Source organism: Eleutherodactylus coqui, chromosome 1 (genome assembly GCF_035609145.1).
Source record: "Eleutherodactylus coqui strain aEleCoq1 chromosome 1, aEleCoq1.hap1, whole genome shotgun sequence".
Lineage (NCBI taxonomy): Eukaryota > Metazoa > Chordata > Amphibia > Anura > Eleutherodactylidae > Eleutherodactylus > Eleutherodactylus coqui.
The window spans coordinates 401,678,253-401,696,518 of NC_089837.1; the positions used below are offsets into that span (position 1 = coordinate 401,678,253).

General features: G+C 45.7%; 1 protein-coding gene across 1 annotated transcript in view; it reads right to left on the reverse strand.

Annotated features, from left to right (window-relative positions):
• The window catches only part of FARP1 (FERM, ARH/RhoGEF and pleckstrin domain protein 1), a 187,308-nt gene that overhangs the window by 152,222 nt on the left and 16,820 nt on the right, over positions 1-18,266 (reverse strand). The window contains exon 2 of the mRNA XM_066580313.1: positions 11,823-12,027. Within this exon, the coding sequence (XP_066436410.1) occupies positions 11,823-11,993 (171 nt within the window). The 5' untranslated portion in view covers positions 11,994-12,027. The remainder of the gene's footprint in view (positions 1-11,822; positions 12,028-18,266) is intronic.

Genomic DNA, 18,266 nt, shown 5'->3' on the forward strand with positions numbered 1-18,266 from the left:
ACTAAACCTGTGAGCGATTTATTGCTGATCACCCTGTAGATGGCTATGTTTACGTACAACTACTGTCATTTGCATTCACTCAGTTAATTACTCGCAGGATAGTCATCCTGACTAACGCTTCCCTAATATCTGTCACGTCTGAATCCATCCTAGAGCCATATATTCACACTGTGGTTGCATTGTCCATTTAGAATACAAACACCAAATAAAGCATGTCCATAGGTTTCTATTGATTCTAAATATGAGGCATATATTTGCTTTTCAATGCTCAGAGAAGCAGCCTGCGGAAAAATAGATTATATACCACATAGCATACGTCCGTAGCTTTTTTTTTTTTTTATTAATTCATAAATGTATACTAAATAACCTTTTAAAAAGGTCTTCTGGCGGGTCTGGTTTCATCTGACAATCAGATCTCTGTGGAGGTTCATAGAGTACTTTTTATACACCGCCTGCTCTACTTCATTAGTATTAATATTCAGGGCCAGGGTCCTCTGGCACACAACCTCATCCAATGTTATGACAATGTGTAAGGCTCCAGGGCCCAACATAAACGGGACTGTGTACAGCATGTCACAATGACTGAAGACAGAACGTCAAGACTAGAAGCAGAACATTCCACTGAAGACCTACAAGAGCCCTCCGTCTGCAGGTGAAGCTGCAACTATACAGGGATACAATACATGGCAATGGAAGACATGAAGGTACTGGAGTTCATGTAAATGGAAGCATACTAGTAATAGATCAGTAAAGCCCCTTTTACATGATAATCAATAGTTTGTGTTTTTTGCTTGATAACCATTAGGTGTAAACCTGTGCAGAAACCGAATGATCAGTGACAGCTTTCACGTCTACCTAAAGATCACTGCTAGTCTGTGGCGTCCATTCGTATAAACAATGGTCGTAACAATTTGCTGACTAGGAAAGAGTGGCAGAAGGTTTGACTAGAGGCTGGGTCATAACCCAAACAATTAAAACTTGAGCAATTTTTCATAATGCATAACAAGCAAACAATATACAACCGCTACTTCCCTGTTGCTCACATGCTCAGCCCAATTTATCTTGCAATGTAAAGGCCCATTTAGACTGAACGATTATCGCTCAAATTTCCCTCACAGCCATCTTTTGAACGAGAATCATTGGGTCTAAATGCACGAACATTGTGCAGTTTTCGTGCACGAGTCACTCCTTGCTAATTCTAGTTTGCTTGAATTGAGCGATGAACTCTTATCAGTAATGCAGGCTGTTATCACAGTTGGCAGCGCTGATAAGATTCTTTCAGCACATGTCCCACTAGTAGTTAATAGCAGGATGCGAGCTGTAATCGCAGAGAATACAGCTGTTTGGTTATGCAGAACAGCTGTATTGGTCACCAAGCGATAGCAGCGGTGTCCCACTTCACCTGCATAGCTCTTTAGTAGCTACTTACCGTGTTTCCCCGAAAGTAAGACAGTGTCTTACTTTCTTTTTATCCCCAAAAGCCCCACTATGTCTTACTTTCGGGGTATGTCTTATAATAAAAAAAAATCATTACTCACCTCCCCCGGCGTTCTGTCGCGCTCCGGCAGGATGTCGCTCGCTCCTCGTCCCCGGCGCAGCATTGCTTTCTGAATGCGGGGCTTGAAATCCCCGCCTCCAGAAAGCTAATACACACGCCGTCAGCCAGTTACAGAGATGCAAAGATGATCGCTCAAAACTGTCATTCAAACTATCGTTTGAGTGACTTCTGAGCAATCATCTGTCAGTGTAAATGGGGTCTAAGGCTGCGTTTAAACATGTTTAAGTACTCAAAAAACCACATGTATTTTTTTTTATCGCATGTATTTCATGCAATTTTTAATTATGGAAGAACCCCAATTAAAAACGTTAGGTGTGAACTCCACCTAAAAGGGCCTTAACAGTATTGCTGGAAGTTGGACTGACTCCTGAATGAAGGCTAATATCTGAATTTGTCTCTGTTCATATTAATACAATGGCTTCCATTCACAATGACAGAACTGGCTGATCCATTTCAAACAGATAAACTTTTATGAACCCCATTAACTTTAACAGGGTACGTCTGAGTTTCGATATTTTAGAGAGGAAGAAAAAGTTTTTTGCAGTCTGTAGCAATCTTGGCATAAAAAAAAAAAAATACCAGAACACTGCGGGAAACTCCTAACCAGATGTGAAGAGAGCCTAACAAGTGATCATCTGCGCATCAAAGGCAACAAAATGAACATACAATGACTCCATATGTGACAATTCATCTACTTAGTACACAATCTATAAAGTAGTACATTTAAGTAATACTTTTACTACACATAGTAAATTTACTCTAAAGAAGTTGTGCAATTTTGTAGTATACTTTGTGCTTTAACTACTCATGTTTCAAGATCTCTACTCGTGGTCAGTGGAGAGGGAACTTGTCTCTTCCAAATGCTGAAAACCTCCCCGCCTTATGTAATCAGACATCTTAGGCTCCATTCACACAGTATATTGGACACGGATTCCATGCTTAAATCCACGACCCAATTAGCATCCCACTGAATTCATTGGGGATTTGCACATAGCATGAAATTTGAAATCCATGTTGCGAAAAAAAAAAAAGTATTGATATGTCAATGCTTGACATGGTTTCAGTATGGAGACTGCTTTGGGTGGCCCCATGCCGATTTGTACCATCAAATAGGGCCAAGTGGCCGTGCAGATCCATGGCTTGTAAAACAAAATCCACAGCAGATATTCGAGATTCAGTCTCTGATTTCTGCAGTGAATTATGGGATAAATCTGCATCAAGTTTTTCCAACATAGACTTTGACCATACGAATGAGGCCTTACAACAGAATAGTAATATGCAGAGTGCCAGGGTCATCATCAAATCACTAGCACAGGTGTTGGTCTTCTGGTCAGTTTCATTGAATGACTGTACACAGAAACGCTGTAAATCATGAGGAATCCAAACAAACTATAGTAGATTAGAAAACTGCACAATTGAGAGTGAAGAATCTTCATTTTCTAAAGCAGAAATACCCCTATAAAGCCAGTCATTAGTAATAAAGTTTCTACCAATAAAGGGAACTTTTAAACTAATTGTTTGAACGAACACAAGACGTCCGAGTTAGATCCATAGTTAGCTCGTTCAAACTAGAAATCGCTCAGTCTTTCACATTCACTATGTAAATCGAACGCTGGTACTGGTGTATCTTGACGCCACCGGAGGCTAGGTGTTTGACAGGGCTTCCAATGAGGAACACCCCGTCACACCCCTAGCTCCTGATTGGCTGGATGATGTTGTGTGAGTACTTGGCGTGGTTGCAATAATAATTGCTGAAAGTCCATGTTCCTCCTGCTGCCCTGCTCCACTCCTCAGCCCCCTGCACAAGAAATCCTGGAAGAGCTGTCCCTGCAGCCACGTTCCTCCTGCTCCCGTGCTCCACTCCTCGGCCCCCGCCGCCCTGCTGTAGGGATCCCTTCACAGTTCTGTAACTGTACTAACAGTCTGCGTTGATCCAGCACCACTGCATGGTCCCTGCTCCGCTGCAGAATAAGTCATTGGCGACAGGGGGTTTACTTCGGAGTCTGCTGTGCTGTTGGCTCCTGCGCCCTCCCTGCTTTGCTGTACATGGAGGGCTGCTGCTGCTCAGCGCAGTGCTGGGGAGGCACCCCACCGCTGGTAGAAGACAGCTGCAGCCGATGGAGCGGCCATGGCAAGGCACCCCGCCGCCGGAACTACACAGCAGCATCAGCAGACGGAGCCGTGCTGGCGAGGCATTCCCTCCCCCCTGCCGGTATTACACAGCAGCATTGACAGCAGGCGATGGAGCAAGAGTGCTGCTGAGGCACCCCGCCGCCTGTCACACGCTGCAGGTGCAGCAGTAGCGCATGGACCGGAACAAGTAGCCAGGGTGGCGAGTTACACTGCTGGTGGGAAAAAACAGCACACTCAAAAACAGCCAACTGGCAGCTTGGGTTGTGACAGGGCTGTCCCTCTATCAAAGCCCTGTCACACCCCAAACTTCCGGTGGCGTCAAGGTACACCAGTACCTAGAACACTTACACTGGGCAACAAAGATTCCGGATTCCAAAAATACCATCCAATTTTGTTCTAGGAGCTATAGTTTTTGAGAAATTCCTGATGTCATTATCTATTTTAGTTATATTTATTTTCCCACCAGCATTTGCATTATATTAGTACATATTGCCACCACCGCACATCACACTTGGGTTGATGAAACAATTTGTAAAGACATTGAGGAGAAATAGAATGTTTCAGCTACAAATGTAGAAAATTTCCTGCGATGAGCACGGAGAAGCTAAAAGCAGGTAAATTCGATTGACTACAAATCTGGGAACAGCATTTCCTTGGGAACTATAAGGCCACAAACTACGGTGAACTTATTTCACCAGGATGTAAGGACCATGGAAGAACAGGACTGCAGACGATGGGATACACATATGATGGCCGACTACTGGTGACCGTGGCAGAACAGAACTGCAGACGATGGGGTATGCATATAATGGCGGACTACTGGACACAGTGGCAGAACAGGACTGCAGACGATGGGATACGCATATAATGGCGGACTACTGGTGACTGTGGCAGAACAGGACTGCGGACGATGGATTACACATATGATGGAGGACTACTGGTAATCATGGCAGAACAGGACTACGGACGATGGAGTACACCTATGATGGCCAACTACTGGTGACCATGGCAGAACAGGACTGCGGACGATGGGGTACGCATATGATGGCGGACTACTGGTGAACCATCCAGCGGGAAGGTCCATGAATATGTCATCGTAGGAAATCACAGAAATGTAAGTTTCATCGACATCTCAATGAAGAAACTTTTGTTTTATTCGTGTTCTAGGCTTCTTGGAATTTATCTTAGTACTTTCAGCTTTTAACTGGCAGCCATTACATCTATAATACAATATGTGTACTAGGATTATTGCTGCCAGGCAGGGTGAGCAGCACTTGTGGAAGTTGTCACTGTTAACCATTACATTTCTCCAAACCATTAAAGGGAATGTGGCATCAGAAAGTTACCTATTATATAACTCAAATTTTTGTGTTAAACATATTTAAGAATGTTTGGCAATTGCCTATTTTTGCCACAATATTTAAAAAAAAATAAATCATAAAATCCTGCATTTTTCACACTGAGCACAGAGCCCAATACTAGTCTGTCGCTTCCTGGTCTGTAGAGAAAACTTTTCAGCAGTCATCTCACTAACGTCACAGGCAGGATTACACTGGGAGGTAACACCTCTATATAGAGAACACAGGATCAAACATTCACAAGAGGTATAAATTGTGACCATCTACTCCACTCCCTGCAAAATGACCTCGGCACAGGTCTCTTCCTGTCCATTGTGTGAATAATGGCTACCATATAGCATATTATCTAAATGCTGTTAAATGTAACTCCGGAAAGATGGCAGCCCCCATAGTTATGTATAGACAACAGAATTAAAAAAAATCCACACTCAAAACAAAAGATTAAAAAAAAAGGAAAATGTTTTACTATCTGGTTTTAATTAAATAAAAAACTGGTGATAGTCCCTTTAAGGCTGGCTGCACACAACCGGGTCGGATTCCATATGCGGGAGCCCACAGCAGAATCTGACCCTGTGCACAGCTGGCATCCGCACGTACCGGACATTGTTTTCTTCTTCCTGTACTGCGGATGGTCCACGCGGCAAGTCGTCAGACATGCGCAGTATAGGTTTTTGTTTGTTTCTTTAAATCTTGGTGATCTTTCCACAAGGTCGCTGCGGAAGGGCTGCAGATCGGGCGGCTTCCATTGACTTCAATGGAAGCTGTCTGTACAGAATCTACAAGAAATAGAGCATGCTGCGATTTTCCCTCCGCAAGCGGAAAATCGTAATTGATTTCCGCTCGTGTAGAGGAAAAAACACTTTCATAGCATGCTATGGGTGGTATTCGCCATGGAATCATGATGCGGACGCCCGCTCCTGATTCCACAATGCAAATCCGCCCGTGTGCAGCCGACCTAACCCTCATTCTGTCTCGTGGGAGAGGGTTTCGGGTGGTGTTCACAGTGCATTTCTACAGAGGAATGAGTCCTTATCTATAGGTTATCTGTTACTTTAAGGATGAGGTTTAAAGCAAAGTTGGTATTTTTCCTGAAAGGGAAGATTCAGACAAGTCTGCAGGAGCAGTTGTTAGATATACAACAGTTAGTTATTGACTAGGGTTAAAGCGTGTGTTTATTCAGCTGCTGTGACATAGAAATGTTTAATTTTCCTGAATGTGCATGTTTGTCCTGGCTCTTCGCATTAATGAGATCATTCAGCTATGTTGGTGTTACAGTAAAGGTGATTCACACATTTGTTTTTGTTGCACATTAATTTGCTTTCCAATTCATTGTCCAATTATATCACATTAGCATTATATCACATTGGCATTATATCACATTGGCATTATTTAGAACTCCATGGGAGAAGTTTCACAACTTCTCAATAACAAAAAAAAAAAAATGCAAATTTTAGGCCTTTCTATGCCCCGCTTGCCAGCTTTCTAAGCTCGCCCATCAAAAGACTGCGTAAATAGTCAAAATCTATGCCAGCTCATATAAAAGCAGCATGCAACTGTAAATTATGAAGACTCTTTCAGAAAATAAAGGGGTAGTCCGAGACCCCCTGCCAGTTTTATTATACTGATCTCTTGAGAAAAATCAATAGTAATTTTGTCAGCTAGAAGAGGCAAAATCAGGGTAAATTGATGCCTCATCTTTTTGCTTGAAAGGCTTCAAATCATTGCTTGAAAATGACCAATTTTTTTCTCAGACGCTAAACATATCACAGATGGGGCTAGGTCTAGCAGACGGCTTGCAGCAGTTGGGTTATGCTAGATGCACATCACTGCTGCAGCAAATCCTCGAGTTTGTAAGAAATCCTCCTCCTCCTGGAACCTGAAGAATCAGTTTTGATATCCCGAGTGAAGAACGTGTTCTAAGATGTTCACATGCATAATCAGTGGATGACCAGAGGATGCCATCTCAGCACAACCCCCTGTACATATCACAACCAAAAAGACTCCCATTTCAGCACATAGGCATATAAAAAGGTACAATAAATGCCTTATGATACAGAGGCAGCATGCTTTATGTACAGGGATATTCTCCCACATATGACAGACCCATACACATACTGGTGGACAAAATTGTGGAAACCTTTAGAAAAAAAAAGTGCATGCTTGATGGCTCATAAGATAAGCTTTTTTTCTTGTAATACCATAAAATTATATATTGTTTGAAAATAATTTAAATGGGTTTTCCAGGGAGAATACTATTGATGATGTATCCTCAGGATAGGTCATGAATAGTTGATCAGCTGGGGTCCGTCGCTCATTCAGCTGAGCATGCCACAATTACACAGGGGTTGGAGCGGAAGCAGCGGAAGGCTCTGCTCTGACGTCTATGAGGTGGTCGGCGCTTGTAATTCCAGGCACGGCTCCCAACGATTTTAATGGGAAGGAAAGGAAACGTTAGCCGCAGCAGGTATCTCAGCAGGAATGGCAGCCCTAAATCATTACTGGGGCATTCTTCTAGGGGGCATAGGTCTCCCTGCCCCAGGCTACCCCTGGTTGTAGGACAACAAAATGTGTGGATAGAATTTATGTGATTAAAGAGGCTGTAAGTTGCAAAAATACATAAATGAAATAGTTGAGTCCAAAGTGAAGCCTTCTGCATGTGATCTTTTTCAAGGTAATGAAGCCGTTATATTGCAGCCGGACTCAGCTCCAAGTCATGTTACTGCTGTGTGCAAAAAGTGGGTTCAGGATAATCATATTCCACTAGTAGAAGGGGCTGGAAATAGCCGTGATCTTAAAAATCTATGAGGCTGATTAAAGAAACTGGCTAATGTAATGTAACAAATTAGAGTGATAATTGTTCAGCGTAAATATGAAGAGGAGGGGGGGGGGGGGGCGAGAAAATAAAAAAAATCACTCACTATTGGTTCGCGGTTGTTTATCGCTGAGTCAGCAAAAAGAAATAAAAATGTCGTTGGATTGCCAGCTTCTCCTTACGTGTAAATGTTCCCCACTCAGCACTTCACATAGAAGGTCAAGCGCTGAGCGAGAGGCCCGCGATTCAGCGGTGAAGTCTGTCAGTGTAAACACTGCACGAGCATTGACGACCTCAGCGGTGGCGTCAGCACTCCTGCAGTCGTTTACCCCACTGTCGGCTCCTGTAAAAGAAGCATTAATCAGAAGCGTTCTACCTGCGGTTGGGAGGCATTTTTCATGCTATCACGCCTCGCATCACTTCTGGGAGATTGTGATCCTCAAGCGCTTGTTTCACGCGAGTCGGAGAAAGGCATGTCTTTTCCATTGATTTCAATGGGAAGCAACACACCGCACTCACAGGCACATCACACGGCATGCGAGGTGTTTGACTGTGCCATTGAAAACAATGGGTGATACGCAAACAAATTACAACATGCAATGATTTTTTTTACCTCGCAGCATCGCTGTGAGGGGGAGAAAAACAATTATGTGTATCAATGGAGTTTATGTTCATGCAATTTTCACACTTGTATGAATGTAGCCCAAAGGTGGTTTCACACAGGTGAGAAAAATCACAAAATTTTTGGCGGGATGCGAGAGTCAGTAAAAAAGCAGATAAGGAAACCCATGAATTAATATGGTTTCCTTCCCATTAGTGATGTTTTCAATCATGCGATGTTGCAAGAGTAAAAAAAATAAATAAATAAAAATCGCAGCATGCTCTATCTTCCTGCAATGTGCAATTTTTTTTTTTTATCTCCCATGTTTCCCAATGGAGCCTCCTTTTTATCGCATTGCAATAAACATTGTGATGCAATGCAACTTTAACATTAGAAAGTCCTATTGACTTTCACTCTGAAACATTGCGGGCAGCAGCGATGTTTTAGAATGAAAAAGCAGTGCTGAAGCTCAAAGATATTAGGAAAAAAGACAGTTTTGCCACGATTTTTTCACGGAAAATCGTGATTGCCCATGTGAAACTAGCCTAGGGCTGCATTCCCACGAACGTATATCGGCTCGGTTTTCACGCCGAGCCGATATACGTCGTCCTCATGTGCAGGGGTCTGTTCCCCGAATACAGCTCCCAGCGACTCACAGGTTACTAATTGGTACTAATAGGCATTAGTACCAAGTAGTAGTTTTATGCAAAATGATAACGCAAAAGCTTTGAGTCTAAATAGGCCCCAACATGCTAAGAAGGTTTGACTATTTGGTTCGTACTCTGCTTCACTTTTCTTGTCTACAACTGCTGTTCTACTTCTGAATTGTTTCATAAAGTTTGCTGCATTATATTCTACACTTGAATGAAAGACGTTTGGCACCGTGTTGCCGAGAACAATCAGATTCTACATTAAATTATCTTTACAATAATACGTAATTTAAAGGTATAAAACAAGAAAAAAAGTGGTATTATGACCCATCAAACATCAAAAATACACTTTTTTCAAAAGGTTTACACATTTTGGCCACTACTAGATGGCACCCAACAGTCTGCACAACCTTGATGACATACCGGCTCTCTATACAAGGCTGTACAATGTGCACGATGAGAGTTGAAAGTCTGACAGATGATCTAAGCAAAGGTTCTTTGTTCCATTTCTTTTGTACTTAAAATGGGTTTTCCTTTCCCTTCCTAAGCACAGCAGTGAGGAGGAACAGACCTCTCTTAGCTCTAGTTAAATACACACCACGTTTGGAGACGTCTATATATGTCCTCTTGTTACACAGTATAACAAGTCAGAATTTTAAGACAATGAAAAGCCCCGAGGTATTTCAGCATTTTCTGCAATGTTATATGTATGCAAGGATGCATGTAGTCTTTGTGTGGGACTGTACCTCATCTATATTAGGACACTATTGTAACAAGTCATATATAGCAGAAGACAAACTGGTTGCCATTACACGCTGCACTGCTTAAATCTTTTTCCCACACACCCCAAGAAGCCGCTGCTCTCCAGAACAACCTTTAACATTAGCTGTGACAATTACAACAAAGAGTTTTTAAAGTACAAAACAGGCAATTTTAAGCATTTTTTGCAATAAGTTTGATCAGCCTATTCTGTACATCTTACAAAAACCCTCTTCAGCTTACTACATAGCAGTAGAGGGAGCTCCATCCAGCTGTGTCTGCTGCGGTTTGCTCTACAACAGCTGTAGCCACAGTGTCGCCAATACACAGTTCCATTCTATTAACAGATACATTTTACTTAGTGTAACCTCAGTTCTCCTGTGTCCCCCACTGTAGCGGTGCACTGTGTCAGGGGAAGCTGTTTTATTCTGCAGACAGCTTCTCCTCCTCACAGCACGCCTGCTCACCACCGGACCTGAATGCAAACTGTATTCAGTTAAGGCTGTTTTACATGGCCTGATAATGGGGCACAAACGTTTGTTTCCCAACTATTGGCCCATGTAAAGCTGTAGCTGACCAGCTGACGAACGAGCAGATGATCGTTCATTGGCTGATTGCATCTTTTGTGTAGCCAAACAAATACCATCATTGTCAACTGCACATCTTCCCCTTTGAGCGGGGACAGTGCCGCCAGTACTAATGATTCTATATGCAGGATAAAAGACCACATGAATGATTGCTCATACACCATAAAGTTTGACAGTGGAAAGCCAAGTAAACAAGCACCAATTTTACTGATTGACATTCATCTATGGAGCAATTCGCTCCATGTTAAAGGACCTAAGACTCCATTCATAATCAGCAGCCACGGACCTCTTGCAGAAATAATTATTGTGTGAAAGGAACTGTATGGTTGGCAATTATCACCCAGTATACACAACAGCACTGTGATAACATGCATGAGAGCTAATGAAAATCCCTTTACACAGGACGACTGTCAGGTGATAGTCGTTCAAATGAATGGAGGCTGAGCGGCCTTGGATATTTACAGCCCGCCTGCCTGCATTCACAGTAAGCAGGAGTGGCTCATCTGGCTCCTGTTTATAACGGTCTGATAGTCAGGGCTGTGGAGCCAGAGTCAGAGACCCATTTTGGTGGAATTGGAAAAAATGTGCCGACTCCAGCTTCTTTAAGAAAAAGAAAAAAAAACTTGCATTAGAATTTATTTTATGGAATAACTAATTCAATGCAGAATTTGCTGCATATTTCCCTCCATAGGAATTTAGTAAAGTTTTGTGTTCTGAAATTCTATTCTGCTAAATATATTTTATGTTCCATTTAAATACTATGATTATTTCATCATAATGGTGATGAAAAGCGCCTTACCATTCTAATACAGTAAATGTATCACCTAAAAAACACAATGTCATATGAAGGAGTCGGAGTCTGGGAACATGGAGTTGGAGGTTTGACTTACTGACTCCACAGCTCTGCAGACCGTCGCTTGGTTTTTAATTCTGATGAAAACCAAGTGACTCCGACAGGTGAGCGATTTCTCAGCCAGTATGCTGCGAATTGCCGCGGTCAGCCTATCTATTAGATAGGGCCGAGCGTCGGAGATGCGCCGGCGACTCCTGCTCCCAGTCGGCGGGATACCGCATTGCCCATGGACAGCCGGCTATAAAGGTACCTTAAGGTACAGATGTAGAAAATGTTTAAGCAATCCTCTGCTTTTGATGTGCTGCATGTCAGTTTAAAATCTGCTAGAACTCTATATTTAATGTGTTTTACATTTGCTATATCTGTATTATTGGAATTACCAAATTAGAGTAAATCAACGTAACAGACAGGAACTGTTACAGGCAAGTCTGTTGAGCAATAATGACAACACTACATTGTATCAAAGGTCAATTTCTAATTCCAGATTTAGAAGCCAATTAAAAACACTTACCGGCACTTCAATAGTTTCCTGTGTGTCATCCAACATTTGGACTTTGAATGGATAAGACTTGCCTTGTGGTGACAAGGGTGGCTTGGTTCCATGCTCTAAGGTGCTGATCCCAGCACTCTCCGGGGCACCTAACCGAGAGGCGGCTGTCTGCTGCTGCTCCGTCTCCCCCATGCTTTATAAATCCACTGCCTCTTAAGGTGTGCCACTGGGAAGAAGAGGAAGAGATAGACCAGTATATTAGTACTCATCTCTACATACAAGTTTACAGCAGAGCTCTACATAGGAGGTGGCTTTAGAAATAGCTAGTTGTAAAATACACTAATAGGACATTTTAGGGCAATGCTAACAGTATGCAGATCAGCTACCCACAATGCCACTCACTCTGGAGAACCTAGGTCCTAGTACATCCATTAGGCCTCCTTCCCACGAACGGATTTCCGCCGCGTAATTCGCGGCGAAAATCCGCTGGGTTGCCCGCAGCTATTAGGTTCTATTGAACCCAATAGCTCAGGGCACACAGTGCGGAATTCCACCGCAGAATTCCGCACTGTGAAATCTCCCGTCCTCACCCGCGGCATGCTCTATTTGCCGCGGGTGTACGCGCTGACGGCTTCCATTGCAGTCAATGAAAGCCGTCCGTTCACGCTATCTCCCGCTGTAACACAGCGGAAGATAGCGTGAACACACTTTCCCGCCTACCGCCGCGTCATGTGACGTGGTGGGCGTGTCATGTGACGCGGCGGCGGTGGGCGGGGAAGCGTCATGCGGGAGCGAAAACGCCGGATCCGCTAGTAAATATGGGGTCTCTGGGGGGCGCCGTGACGGGCTTCGCCGCGGAATATTCCGCGGCGGAGCCCGTCACGCTCGTGTGCAGCCGGCCTTATACTGAGTCGTCAGGCGTTGGACTTCAGCAGTATGCAGTGTATAACTTTTCTTCACTTTGATACTGCATGGGAAACCAAGCACCGAAAGCCAACTTCCTCTACCAAATACGGTGAACTAAAAGACACTCCTTGGGGTATATTCAGATGCTAAGGTTTTGGTGGGCTTCACCTATGCCACCTGTGGAACCATGGCAATTCAAGTCCCCATGTCTTTTTCTTACATGCTTTTTGGATATATACATAAAACTTGGCAAAACTATACTGTGCAAATATACCCCAATTAGCTAGTCACTGCTGCACCAAAACATAAGAAAACAGGGAGATAGATAGAGATGAGCGAACGTACTCGTTTCAAGTAATTACTCAAATCGAGCACCGCGATTTTCAAGTACTTCCGTACTCGGGTGAAAAGATTCGGGGGGCGCCCTCTCTCTCTCCCTCTCCCCCCCCCCACTCTCCGCTGCAACCCCCCACTCACCCACGGCGCCCCCCGAATCTTTTCACCAGAGTACGGAAGTACTCGGAAATCGCGGCGCTCAAGCGAAAAAAGGGCGTGGCCGAGTAGGTTCGCTCATCTCTAGAGATAGATAGATAGATATAGGTTCTATCCCCTAAAGTTCTGGAAAAATGCTCCTTAAGATATATAATTCAATGGGATGCAGAAAAGCATGCCATTAGCAAAAAGCCTGGCGGAGTTAATTAAGGCCATTTGAATCTGAAGACAAAGGAGTGCGAGCAATAAATGCGAAGGCTGCGCTGCACATGTGTGTTCCAGATGTGATTGCAGACCAGCAGTAAAGCAGGATACCCTTGTAAATAATTACACAATTTTCTAATACAAGTATATATACACTAACCAGCTACATCACATGAGCGAACAAGGTAATAGAGCCATCTGGGAATTCTAAAGCTGATGCAAGCTGACAAGTGCGAGCAGTATATGTTCTAACCCATTATTCTGGGCAGGTATCTTGTGCGAGAGGCAGAGTTCTCAAATATACAAACCAATGATTTATGAGCCTTGCTACAAACACAGTTCTGAGCAGAAGACGTTACTCATTTTTTAAAGCAACGACCAGTAGCGATTAAGAGGAAAAAAAAATGATATATATTTATTATGATGTGACTTCAAGGGACATCCACGGATTTCTGACCGACCTTCATTTAATATGACGCAGATCTAAGGGGTGATCTGCATGCAGATTTTCTGGTACAGAGTCTGCGTCAAGGATCGACATTTGTCTTTTTTGTGACACAGCTTTTAATTCTGCGCCATATGAACAACATGGATTCTCATTGAAGTCAATAGGATGTAAAAAGGATGCAGATTCCAATGTGGAACGAGAGAAGTAACGCTTCTGTCTGGGTATCAATACACTTTCGCAGAAGAATGACGACTCCCTTCCCAAGGCATGGAAATTTCAAGAAGACAAACAATGCCTTGAATGTTCTGGCCTGGACCGCAGCCAGTAGCCCCCAGGTAGCTTAGGCACTCATTTAGCCCAAAGTGTACACTTAGTGAGGAAGCTTATAATAACAGTCAAGCACACACACCAGAAATCTGCATCTATCACACCCAAATATAGTCTGCCACAAAGCACGGATCGGCGAAACACGCTACAAATCTGTGCAACATAACAAACATGAAATTCTAGGCCAGTGATGGCGAACCTTTTAGAGACGGAGTGCCCAAACTGCAACCCAAAACCCACTTATTTATCGCAAAGTGCCAACACGTCAGGGGGCGGGGCTTATCACGACGTATGATTTTACCCCCGTCGTTATAAAAAGCACACGGCCGCTTCAAAATAGACCGGGTGCAGATTGTGACTGCTTTTTAGATGCGGAAATACTGCGGAATTTTCCACGGTAATTCCTGCCATGTGTAAACATACCCCAGCGGTAAAAGGAACACCCCAAGGCGGCCCCGGCGGTAATAGGGACACCCCACGGCGGCCCCGGCGGTAATAGGGACACCCCCGAGTGGTAATAGGGACACCCCACAGCGACCCCAGGGACACCCCATGGCGGCCCCGGTGGTAAAAGGGACACCCCACAGTGGCCCCGGCAGTAATAGGGACACCCCCCAGCGGTAATAGGGAGACCCCAAGGACACCCCACGGCGGCCCCGGCGGTGATAGGGACACCACAAGGCGGCCTCGGCGGTAATAGGGACACCCCCCAGCGGTAATAGGGAGACCCCAGGGACACCCCACGGCGGGCCTGGCGGTGATAGGGACACCCCACGGTGGCCCCGGCGGTGATAGGGACACCCCACGGTGGCCCCGGCGGTAATAGGGACACCCCACGGCGGCCTGCAGTAGTAATAGCGCCCCTTCCCCACCGAGACCCATATACGTACCATCCTCCTCTACTCGCCGCTGCTGCTAGCGCTGATCCCAGGTACACACTGTGACATCATTTGTGCTGCCGGACGCCTTCGGTACTGGCGTATCTTGTCACCACCCGAAGCTAGGGGTATGACAGGGTTTCCATGCAGGAATGCTTTTGTTACACCCCTAGCTTCTGATTGGCTACTTGCAAGCAGGTTCTCGCAGCAGTGTGTGCCAAGCTTTTTGCCTGGCCTCCAGGGTTACGCCAGTGCCCCCACACTCATGACACAGCGCTCCCAGCCACCCCCGCTGCTGACACTGTGCTCCCAGCGCATCACACTCATGATAGTGCGCTCCCAGGCCCACCTTACCCCTGTGGCCGCTGTCACTGTACTCCCCGCTGTCCCACTCAATGCCGGCTGTGTATGGCCATGTGCCCCCGCGGCCACTGTCCTTCCCGCTGTTAGCCTGCATGCCGCCGCTGTTGTTTCCCCCGCGCGCCGGCCCAAGAGGACACTGACAGCGGGGGACGAGTCCCGCTGGTGCACACTGACAGTGGCGCAGCAGGCATGGAATATGCCGGCCCGCCGCTGCAGTGAAGAAGGGAGCGCGCCGGCCCGCCAGGACTAACAGCGGGGGACCAGTCCCTGCCGCGGAGCAGGCAGGGAAGATGCTGGGCTGCTACTGCAGTGAAGAAGGGAGCGCGCCATGGACACTGACAAGGCAAAGAGGGAAGACCGTCAGGGAAAGGTGAGGGAGTACGCCGAGGACATATCTCACCTGCCAGGGCCATTGGTCCTTTCTGCCGGTATTCAGTAAGTGATGAGCGGCCGATGGTGACGCGTGCCAGCAGGGAGGGCTCTGCGTGCCGCCTCTGGCACGCGTGCCATAGGTTCGCCACCACTGTTCTAGGCAGTAAAGAAGAGTATTGGGAGTTCTCATACAACCAGCATATACCTTTTGGGACTATTCAGCCTTCTTACAATTTTGGATCTTACACAAAGCATAGGACAACAACAGATACACTACATTAAAACTGGTGAACGCAATATAATTAAATACAGGACATGGAGCAAGTCAAGTATGAAAAATGCTATAAGCCACAGTTGGACAAATTACTGCAGCCGGCTAGAAAATCCTAGAGGTCACCAAGCCATCTCTGTAGGAATTTGGCAGATCAGAGCTCACACCCAATGGCAGATGCCTAGAAGTTAATGACATCTTCAGGCTCAGTCTTGTCCCAGTGGGGGGATCACACACAACTCCTACCAGGCAACAAGAACAAACAATCATTGCGCCCAGTTACTTAAGGGACCAAGTGAGCAATCTGTAAGACAGGGGTTGGCAGCAGGTCAATGGCTGACGGGTGTCGAGTAAATTGCAGGAGACAGTTCAATCAGTACTGCAGAAGAAAGTTTATCCAGCAGTACTTACTGAACGATGTCCAGCTGACGTTAGTGCAAGGGAACTTAGGAAGGGGGCAAGCTTCCCCTCTTTAGCATCAGTGCACCAACATGTCCCCCAGCTGTCCTGCTGCATACCCTGTAGTCAGCTCTGCACCGCTGGCGGGGAGGGCCTCTTTATCCACATGGCAGGATTCTGTGCTCCGCTGCTAAAACTTGGGAATGAAGAGCACAGAGCACCCCCACAGTGATCAGCTCTAGCATCCCCGCCACACAGTGGTCAGCTCTAGCAACCCCCACCCCCCACAAACACAGTGGTCAGCTCTAGCAACCCTCCCACTCCCCCACACGGTGGTCAGCTCAAGCAACCCTCCCACTCCCCCACACGGTGGTCAGCTCAAGCAACCCTCCCACTCCCCCACACGGTGGTCAGCTCAAGCAACCCTCCCACTCCCCCACACGGTGGTCAGCTCAAGCAACCCTCCCACTCCCCCACACGGTGGTCAGCTCAAGCAACCCTCCCACTCCCCCACACGGTGGTCAGCTCAAGCAACCCTCCCACTCCCCCACACGGTGGTCAGCTCAAGCAACCCTCCCACTCCCCCACACGGTGGTCAGCTCAAGCAACCCCCCACACGGTGGTCAGCTCTAGCAACCCCCCACACAGTGGTCAGCTCTAGCAACCCCCCACACAGTGGTCAGCTCTAGCAACCCCCCCACACAGTGGTCAGCTCTAGCAACCCCCCCACACAGTGGTCAGCTCTAGCAACCCCCCACACAGTGGTCAGCTCTAGCAACCCCCCACACAGTGGTCAGCTCTAGCAACCCCCCACACAGTGGTCAGCTCTAGCAACCCCCCACACAGTGGTCAGCTCTAGCAACCCCCCACACAGTGGTCAGCTCTAGCAACCCCCCACACAGTGGTCAGCTCTAGCAACCCCCCACACAGTGGTCAGCTCTAGCAACCCCCCACACAGTGGTCAGCTCTAGCAACCCCCCACACAGTGGTCAGCTCTAGCAACCCCCCACACAGTGGTCAGCTCTAGCAACCCCCCACACAGTGGTCAGCTCTAGCAACCCCCCACACAGTGGTCAGCTCTAGCAACCCCCCCACACAGTGGTCAGCTCTAGCAACCCCCCCACACAGTGGTCAGCTCTAGCAACCCCCCACACAGTGGTCAGCTCTAGCAACCCCCCACACAGTGGTCAGCTCTAGCAACCCCCCACACAGTGGTCAGCTCTAGCAACCCCCCACACAGTGGTCAGCTCTAGCAAAAACATATCAATTCTACCATTGTTTATTTTTTTACAGCGCCAATCATACAGCATAAATGACATTATATTTTTTTTCTGGGGATCGGTACGATTGCAACAATACCAAAAGCATAATTTTTTGGTGTGTTTTTCCACTTTTGCACAATAAAAACCCTTTTTTTGGAAATGATTATTTTTGCATTGTTGCATTCAAACCCCCATAACTTTTTTTATTTTACCATGGAAGGAGCTCTGTAGTTTTTATTTGAACCATTTTGGGGTACATAAGGCTTTTTTGATCGCTTTTATTGCACTTTTTGGGAGGTAAAATGAATAAAATAAGCATACACACATAGTTGGTGATTTCATTTAACGAGTAACCCATTGTTTTGTTATTACCATTTTAAAAAGAGAAAATGTTAGTAGATAGCTCTTTATTTAAAAAAAAAATTGTAATCAGAAAGCGATCTATTGCTTAAATCTAGTTTTTAAACTAAAAAAAAAGTTTAAGAATTTGGTAATTTTTTAAAAATTTTCCATGCAACTTCATATTGTGTAAAGTCCTAATAT